Genomic DNA, 9,534 nt, shown 5'->3' on the forward strand with positions numbered 1-9,534 from the left:
CGTGGGAAGCTCATTCCACCAGCAGGGAGCCAGGGTAGTGAAGAGACGTGACCGGGCAGCATGACTGCTGTGTTGGTGTAGAGGTGGTGGGGCCAGTTGGCCAGCAAAGGTGGAGGAGCGGAGTGAAGGAGGGAGTCAGCCCCATCCACAGCTCTCAGCAGGAGGGAGTCAGCCCCATCCACACCTCTCAGCAGGAGGGAGTCAGCCCCATCCACACCTCTCAGCAGGAGGGAGTCAGCCCCACCCACACCTCTCAGAAGGAGGGAGTCAGCCCCATCCACACCTCTCAGCAGGGGGGAGTCAGCCCCACCCACACCTCTCAGCAGGGGGGAGTCAGCCCCATCCACACCTCTCAGCAGGAGGGAGTCAGCCCCATCCACACCTCTCAGCAGGAGGGAGTCAGCCCCATCCACACCTCTCAGCAGGAGGGAGTCAGCCCCATCCACACCTCTCAGCAGGAGGGAGTCAGCCCCACCCACACCTCTCAGCAGGAGGGAGTCAGCCCCACCCACACCTCTCAGCAGGAGGGAGTCAGCCCCATCCACACCTCTCAGCAGGAGGGAGTCAGCCCCATCCACACCTCTCAGCAGGAGGGAGTCAGCCCCATCCACACCTCTCAGCAGGGTCTACTGTTGGAGAACCTCTGGAGCCTCTGTGAGGACATCTAACCTCCTTTTGTTTCCAGATCCATACTCCGTCTCCCCACTCACTGTAACACAACAACAACAACAACAACAACAACAACAACAACAGGTCAGCTTCTGGAGAAGCTGTTCTGGCACCATGGAAGCACGACAGTATATCATGTATGTATGTATGTGATGGAAGCTCAACTGAGACTACATCGTATATGTGAGTCAGAGAACCTGTAAGACTATATTGTATATGTGAGTCAGAGAACCTGTAAGACTATATTGTATATGTGAGTCAGAGAACCTGTAAGACTATATCGTATATGTGAGTCAGAGAACCTGTAAGACTATATCGTATATGTGAGTCAGAGAACCTGTAAGACTATATTGTATATGTGAGTCAGAGAACCGTACTCACTGCTGCTTGGAGAAGTGCTACCACCAGTGCTACCAGCCCCTGGCTGTAAACGTGTCATCTGATCTCCATGGTTTCCTGCCAACATCTCCTCTACCTTCTCCTCCAGCGTGCCAGCACCTAGAGCCCCTGAGAGGACATCTGTCTTTCTTCTCTTGGACGGTGACTCATCCACTGATCCAGTCTCAGATACCTGCCCAGATACAGATTCCCCTGCTGTTGGACTGCTCTCTCCTCCCACTGTACAACAACAACAACAACAACAACAACAGATTGTGAGGAAACTAGCATCGTGTTGGAAACCACTTTGTATCTGCAGGGCTGGACTGTTTGTAGTCTTTATACCAAGTCATTAACACGTCTAGATGACTGACAGATGCAGGAGGATATTCAAACAATAATATTTTAATGATGTTTTACGCTTGATAACCACGACAGTAGCATCTTTACTCAGGGAGGTAAGAACCATACTCACTGCTTGGAGGATGTACTGGATTGCTTGCAGCTATGCTAGGTGCCTTTGAAGACGTAGATGCCGTAAGTCTCTCATCCATTTGTCGTTCTCTTACAGGAATAAACACATCTCCACTGTTCACTGCCACCATCTCCGCTATCTTCTCCAGCAGCTCTGTGACCTGAGTGCCATCACCCCTATCTCTGTTGTTGAAGACATGATACCTGTTCCCACATTTCTCAACAAGCCACTGGAGGGCCTTCCCTTCACTCTCAATGTGCTGCTCAATGGTTGTGTCTCCCAGACTGTCCCCACAGGTGAACAGCACCATAGTGTGACTCCACACTCTCTCACCGAGAAGCTCCAGGTGTCCTTTTACTGATCTTCTGTCTTCTTGAGTGAATGAGCGATCCACCCGTATGACCAGGAGGAGAGTGTGAGGTCCTGGAGGACACAGAGACACACTGCTTACAATCTCCTGTTTAACCAGCTCAGAGGTAAACTCTACAGGCTGATTCCACCTCCAGCCTGGAGTGTCGACCACAGTGACCTGCCTCCCTGCTACTTCTCCCTGTCTCTTCACACACTGAGCAGCTGTCCCCAGGTCAAACTCCTCTCTGCCCAGGATGGTGTTTCCTGATGAACTCTTCCCTGCTCTTCTGTACCCCAGCAGCACGATCCTCAGCTCTGAGAGATGGAGGGAGTCACCTGGCAGAGAGAGAGAGAGAGAGACAGAAATAACTAGTCATTTTATTCTCTCCAGCTCATAAGAAAGGTGTGTGTGTGTGTGTGTGTGATATGTGTGTATGTGTGTGTGTGTGTGTGTGTGTGTGATATGTGTGTATGTGTGTGTGTGTGTGTGTGTGTGTGTGTGTGTGTATGTGTGTGTGTGATATGTGTGTGTGTATGTGTGTGTGTGTGTGTGTGTGTGTGTGTGTGTTACCCTATCTAAATGGTGTCTGTGTGTCTGACTGAATACCCATGTCCACCTGCTCATGGATCATCTTGTAAGGCTGATAAACTGACCTGTGTTACGACCAGCATCACTGCAGTCTGTATTCTCCATGCCACAGTTGAATTATCTTGAGAACTGATACAGAGACTGAAATAAACTCACCCATTAGTGACCTGAGGCTCTCTCTCTGTTCCTGCACCTTCTTCAGTCTCTGTTTCCCTCTCTCTTCCTCTTCGCTTCTTCGCTCTTCTCTCTTCTCCTCCATCGCTCTGTCTATCTCATAATGGCCTCCTCTGTTCACTGCCACCATCTCCTCTATCTTCTCCAGCAGCTCTGTGACCTGAGTGCCGTCACCCCTGTTCTCATTGTTGAGGACATGATACCTGTTCCCACATTTCTCAACAAGCCACTGGAGGGCCTTCCCTTCACTCTCAATGTGCTGCTCAATGGTTGTGTCGCCCAGACAGTCCCCACAGGTGAACAGCACTATAGTGTGACTCCACACTCCCTCACTGAGAAGTCTCAGGTGTTCCTCTATTGAACTTCTCTCTTTCTCAGAGAATGACCCAGCCTTGACATCTATGACCAGGAGGAGAGTGTGAGGTCCTGGGGGACACAGAGAGACGCTTCGTACAATCTCCTGTTTCACCAGCTCAGGAGTCTCCCCAGCAGGGAGATTCACCCACCAGCCTGGAGTGTCGACCACAGTGACCTGCCTCCCTGCTACTTCTCCCTGTCTCTTCACACACTGAGTAGTCGCTGTCCCCAGGTCAAACTCCTCTCTGCCCAGGATGGTGTTTCCTGCTGGTCTCTTGCTTGCTTTCTTCCACCCCAGCAGCACGATCCTCAGCTCTGAGAGACGGAGGAGGGAGGCGCCTGTGGCCATTGTTGTTGGAACTTCAAGATCACGTGACCAAGATCAGGTGTGCAGTAGAAAATCATTAACGTCTCCAAGGCAACCAGGCAGGTAAGGCTGGAACACACTGGAGGATGTGGCCAGTTGCTCAATCCACATTCAGGGCACCGTGGGGGAGTGTGGGGTGGGTTATTTACACATCTCTTCACGGTGCCAAGTTATGACTTGTTGTAAACACAACACTCCTAGTACGGTCTGGGGGAACGCAAAGGGCCAATACAGTATGAGACATGTAGATATTTAGACATTTAGACATGTAGACATTTAGACATTTAGACATTTACACATTTAGACATGTAGACATTTAGGCATTTAGATATTTATATTTATGTGTCGTGTCACTTTCTTTTAGGTGATTATAAAATGTAATCGCTCTCTTTTGAATTGTTATAACTTATTATTAGTGGGTAGCGTCCTAATTCTGCTCTGCTCTGCGTTCTTTGGTGTTTTCTGTTGGATCTGCAGAACTCTGCATGCAGAGTCTCAGTTTAGTGTTTGTCCCATTTGGTGAAGTCTTGGTTGGCAGGTGGACCCAGACCTCCATAGAGGGAAATGGGTTCTATAAGAGCCCAATCATTTGAGCCAGATCTCAATTGGAATGTCTTGGAATGTCTTGAAGAAAAAAAAAGCCCTTCTAGAACAGTATGTTTGGATACTGGATTCTGATTGGCTAGCAACAGTGGTAAATATCCCAACAACCTTCAGTTCAGACCGCATTTCCAGTATCAATGCGCCTCCCAATCAATCTGATTAAAAACACCTGTGCTGACCTACAATGTGCTCACCTACAATCTGATTAAGAACACCTGTGCTGACCTACAATGCACTGGTTGATCTGGTTTATGGGACTATACTATATACTATACCAGGTTAGTATAGTGTTGTTTGTTCTAGGGCAGTTTTATCTAGAAAGAATTTCCTCATTTCCTTCCTTTTCCTGGGCCGGTTCCTCCTCCTCCTCCTCTCCTCCCTCCTCCTCCCCTTCTTCCTTCCTCCCCCTCCCCTCCCTCCTCCTCCCCTTCTTCCTTCCTCCCCCTCCCCTCCCTCCTCCTCCCCTCCTCTCCCCTCCCTTCCCTCCTCCTCCCTCCCCCTCCCCTCCCTCCTCCTCCCTTCCCTCCTTCCTCCTCTCCTCTCCTCTCCCCTCCTTCCTCCTCCCTTCCCTCCTTCCTCCCCCTCCCTCCTCCTCCTCCTCCCCCTCCCCTCCTTCCTCCCCTCCTCTCCCCTCCCTCCTCCTCCCCCTCCTCCTCCTCCTTCCTCCCCTCCTTCCTCCCCTCCTCTCCCCTCCTCCCCCCTCCCTCCTCCTCCCCCTCCTCCTCCTCCTTCCTCCCCTCCTTCCTCCCCTCCTCTCCCCTCCTCTCCCCTCCTTCCTCCTCTCCTTCCTCCCCTCCTCTCCCCTCCTTCCTCCCCTCCTCTCCCCTCCTTCCTCCCCTCCTCTCCTCTCCTCTCCTCTCCTCTCCTCTCCCCTCCTTCCTCCCCTCCTCTCCCCTCCTTCCTCCCCTCATCTCCTCTCCTCTCCTCTCCCCTCCTCTCCCCTCCCTCCTCCTCTCCCCTCCTCTCCCCTCCTTCCTCCCCTCCTCTCCCCTCCTCTCCCCTTCTTCCTCCCCTCCTCTCCTCTCCCTTCCCCATCCAAAAGTACAATCAACGGATGTTTATTTGACTGCAGTTCAGTCTAACTAGTGTAACTACATTTAGATGGGAATGGTGGTACATGTACGCTCGGCATAGTTGGATGGCTCCGCCTGTCTTTAGCTTTTATTTCTGTTAAATCGTTTCAGTGTGTCGGTTGAAGCGATGGAGAAATGGTCTTATCTGTCAGAACTTTGGCTGAATCTACGGAAGCACGCAAAACTATCAAGCAAGTTGGCAGGCAACAATATAATAATCATAATCATAATCATAATATGATAATAACAATAATAATGATATTGCTAGTTTCTATTTTAATTTTAGAACTGAGTAGATACTTTAAACCCAGAAACGTCTTAGTTTGTCGAATATTTCTCTGTTTCAGTGATAAAAGAAGAGGTGAAAATTCCTGGCCAAAGTTTTAAAAGTATTTATTCAAAAAAGGTCGGGTCCTCAGATTACAGGCACACAAAACAGTCACAGTCGAGATAGTCAGCAGAGCAGCCCGCTCGAGCCTCTGCACAGAAGTTTTATAGCCTTCCTTCTAGGCCTCTGATTGGCCTAGACCCTCGGGGGCGTGCATATGCGTGTGTGTGTGACTGCGCATGCGCGACAATTCAAAAGATCTTCCCGAGATCTTTTGTATTGAAATAATAAAAGTATTTAATAAAGTGTATTTGAAGTAATAAAAATATACGTGTAATATGTGTAAAATATACGTGAATATATGTGTAAAATATACGTGAATATAAGAAGGCTATTAATGTGTAAAAATATACTACACATCCCCCCTCGGACCACCCAGAGGGTGTTCCGAAACTAAATGATCACATAAACCAAAACAAAAACACAAACCCCACATATCACAGCTAAGAAAATATAAAAAAAATAAAAAAATAAAAATTTAAAAAATAAAAAATAAAAAATAACTATTAAGAACCCAAAGACATCATGCAAAAAATAGAAATCAACCAATAACAAAAAGAATCTTGAAAATAACAACCACAATTAAACTAAACACAGTCCATCATGTACAAATTAATATAGAAACTTCCAACGACCGATGTTTTCTTTGTCCTTGAAGCGCCAGGGACAGAGGTTACTAGCACATGAACCCAGTTGGAGAACAGCCTTTACCGCTGTCTCAGATTGATATCCTTTCCCAGTCAAGAGCGTTTTCTTCGTTGTGCTAGGAACAGAACCGCTTTCCTATCTTTGCATAACCACCACACCACTTCTCAACTGACATCAATCACATGATATAGAAAGAAACAAACAGTAATCGAAGCAAATAATCATAAAACATCACTTAATAAACAAATCATCAAAAGAGGAAACAAAATCAGAAAGCAAAACAGAATCCAGCTTTTGCTCATCAGCTACGTTGGTCAACATTAAAGCATTAATAGGAACATCAGAAATACACTTTCCACAACATTTGATCAAAATACCAAGTAACATAATACAGATGATAATGACAACAAAAATAATAGCGACGGACCTGATCATATTACCAATACCTGAAAAAGCAGAATCAAAGAAATCTAACATATTCCAACCGTGTTCTTTATGTAAATCCTCTACACCCTTCTTGTTAGATTCATGAAAATCATGCAAAGCGTTACCAGAATCCGAAATATAACTGCAGCATTCACCGCCTATCAAAGCACAAGTACCACCCTGACTGGCCAAAATAATGTAAATAAACAAACAATACACAAATAATGACATTCAGTTATCATAACACATAATTCCCCAACAGTAAGCACAGGACAAAGGGAATGCATTAATGCATAGATCTTCACCTCAGGTGAGGACTAGTCTTCTAAAAAGTTCATTAACGTGGACTGAGCGACTGATTTTCCAAAAACAGTCAATGAGGCCCTGTCTCCTAAGAAAGTCAAAAAATCATGTCTGCTATAATAGGTGCACCCATCTTAGCAAAATAAGTTTCCCATGCCCCTAAGACCGTTTCCAGCCATGCTATCATCTGCTGTCCATTCCCGTCGTTCCCTTTGATCTGCTGCTTCACTACCCTATTCATAGTCTTTAATCTTTTCCTAACTGGTCGTCGTCCGTCAGTGTCATTGAGGTTCAGGCAACCGCCTGGTCCCCTCCCACGCTGATCAAGGTCTGGGGAGTTGCCCTCAGCATCATTTGAAGCATGATGCAGGTACTCGCCCGCATCCCCAGTAGCACAGGTGCCCAGGCTTTGGACACTCCCGGGCTGGACCTCCAGACTGTCAACACTCTCTGCTTCGTTGGTTTCTGGTTCATTGGCATCTGGACAGCTTTCCACTGTCCCACTGGCTCTGGCAACACCACAGCATCTCCTCGTAGCTCCTCCTTCCCAGGTTCTCTGGGGACCTCGGCACCTGTTGGCACAACATCCTGCCTACTCTGTACATCCACCCCCCTGTCCACCACCCGTGGCCCTATTGGGGTAGGGATATGCCCAGACACCACTGGTGTACCCACTCTGATGTTGTTTCTCCAACAGACCCCACATTGACCTAAAGCATGGTCAATCTGTTCCATCAAATATGGACTCCAAAACCCATATTCCTTGGTGATCTTGCGTCTTACCTCCCCCCTAGCCACATGTGCTAATCCATGAGCTTCCCGTATTAACATGCCTAATAAATCTGAGGGTGCTATAACCAACCCCTCATGATTCCTCCATAGACCCGTGTCATCCTGACTTGCCCCTCTTGCTAGCCAAACGTTCTTGTCTAACGTAGTTACTCTACTCTGTAACATCAATAAATCCTCAAGTGTGACCATGCCCTGTAATTGCTTTTCATGTGTGACCAGAAGACCTTTACCTGCCTTGTCTGCTCCTGTAATGGCTTTGGCTGCATCCTCTGCAGCCCTGTTACCTTGTGTGACATGTGATGAGTCAGACCTGTGTGCGGCACACTTCACTATGGCTAATTCCTTTGGCTTCATCATGGCCTGTAACAGCTTCACGATCTGTGCGTGGTGCTGTATAGGCGTACCATCAGTTCTCTTAAAATCCCGCCCCCTCCATACAGCTCCATTAAAATGACAAACATTATGTACATAGGCAGAGTCGGTGTACACTGTCACTCTCCGTCCGGTTCCCAAGTTGCATGCTTCCGTGAGGGCAATCAATTCAGCCAACTGAGCTGAGCAAGGCTGAGGAACTGCCTCAGCCTGTTCTACAATAAACTCTGAATTCTGTGCTTTAACTAAGGAATACCCAGCGCACAAAGTTTCTCCTACCCCGTAACAAGACCCATCAACCCAATATTCTATATCAGCTCCCTTTAAAGGCAAAGCTTGTAGGTCTGTTCTATGCTTAATCACTCTGGCTGTCGATGGAATCTGAACACCGGATGGCACCGTCACCTGACAGACGTCAGGTGTGCATTTCACTGTACAGTTCAATTGGCATTGAGCATCTTTCCCTAGCAGCCCTGTTGGCGTGTGTTCTGACACAAGTATTGGCAGAGTTGCTCTCTGTCCCTTGCACTCTAAGTCTACAAGCTCAGTTGTAGGAATCAGCTGTTTAATTCCCTCAAATCCGATTGTCTTCACATATTCTCTAGACATAGGGAGGTGCGTGGCGCCTTCAGGCTTCTGTGTCACCACCAGCTGGCACCTCCCACTCGGATCTTCCGGGCACCCCTGTAGGCCAGCTGCTGGGCCTCGGTAAGGGTTCATCACTCCTGGAGCAGGTGTAGCAGGAGGCCAATATCCTCCTCCTTGGCTCCCCCCTGCGCCCCCCTGGGGCCTGTTGTAGCAGGTACAGGCTAGATGTCCATTCTGGTCACATTGGTAACACGGTTCTAGCATCTTCTTCCCTGCTGCTGTCCATCCCCCTGGTGGTGGTCCTTGGCCAGGCTGGTTGTACATCTGGTATGGAACCGCTTGCACCCCTGGTGGCCCTTGTGGGTATGGATACCCCCCTTGTGGCCCCTGTGGGTAGGACTGGTAAGTAGCAGGATACCCCCCTTGTGGCCCCTGTGAGTAGGACTGGTAAGTAGCAGGATACCCCCCTTGTGGCCCCTGTGAGTAGGACTGGTAAGTAGCAGTCTGCACTCCAGGTGGCTGTTGCTGTGGGGCTAAAGCCTGCACTCTGTATGCTGCGAAGAGCTCTGGATCATAAACTGATGTATTGATATCTCTATGAAGTCCTGCCTCCAATCCTGCAATAAAGGCTAAGAGTCTTTTCAGGTCTCCCATCGCGGCCCGCGTTCCTGTCAGTCCCACGTCAACCTCAGTAGTCCACGAATCTCCTCCCTCCTCCAGAACTGGGAGTTTGTCCATCACTTCAGACAGATCTGCATGATGCCACGGATGATATTCCATCTTGTTACCCCGAATCAGCACTGGACAGTTCTTTAATGTATTTGATGACCTTCGATGACAATCTTCCTCTTCCTCCCTTTCTCGTTGCTCCTTCAGCCATCTGTGGTGTCTTTTTGCTGTGGCTATCATCTTCCTGACCAGAGCTTGGTAGCCTTCGTCTGCACTGTCGTCATCTCTTGAGTCTTCACGGCCATCTTTGCT

General features: G+C 48.5%; 1 protein-coding gene across 1 annotated transcript; it reads right to left on the reverse strand.

The window, feature by feature from the left end:
• Positions 1-1,167: 1,167 nt before the first annotated feature.
• Positions 1,168-3,342, reverse strand: LOC308165708 (GTPase IMAP family member 8-like; the record flags this gene model as incomplete). The annotated part of the gene is made up of 3 exons (XM_080539857.1): positions 1,168-1,287; positions 1,617-2,209; positions 2,619-3,342. 3 exons carry the CDS (start codon positions 3,340-3,342, stop codon positions 1,168-1,170), a joined length of 1,437 nt encoding a protein of 478 aa, XP_080395983.1.
• Positions 3,343-9,534: the final 6,192 nt, after the last annotated feature.

The sequence above is a fragment of the Nansenia antarctica genome (assembly GCF_963989245.1).
Source record: "Nansenia antarctica genome assembly, chromosome: 9".
NCBI classification, from domain to species: Eukaryota; Metazoa; Chordata; class Actinopteri; order Argentiniformes; family Microstomatidae; genus Nansenia; species Nansenia antarctica.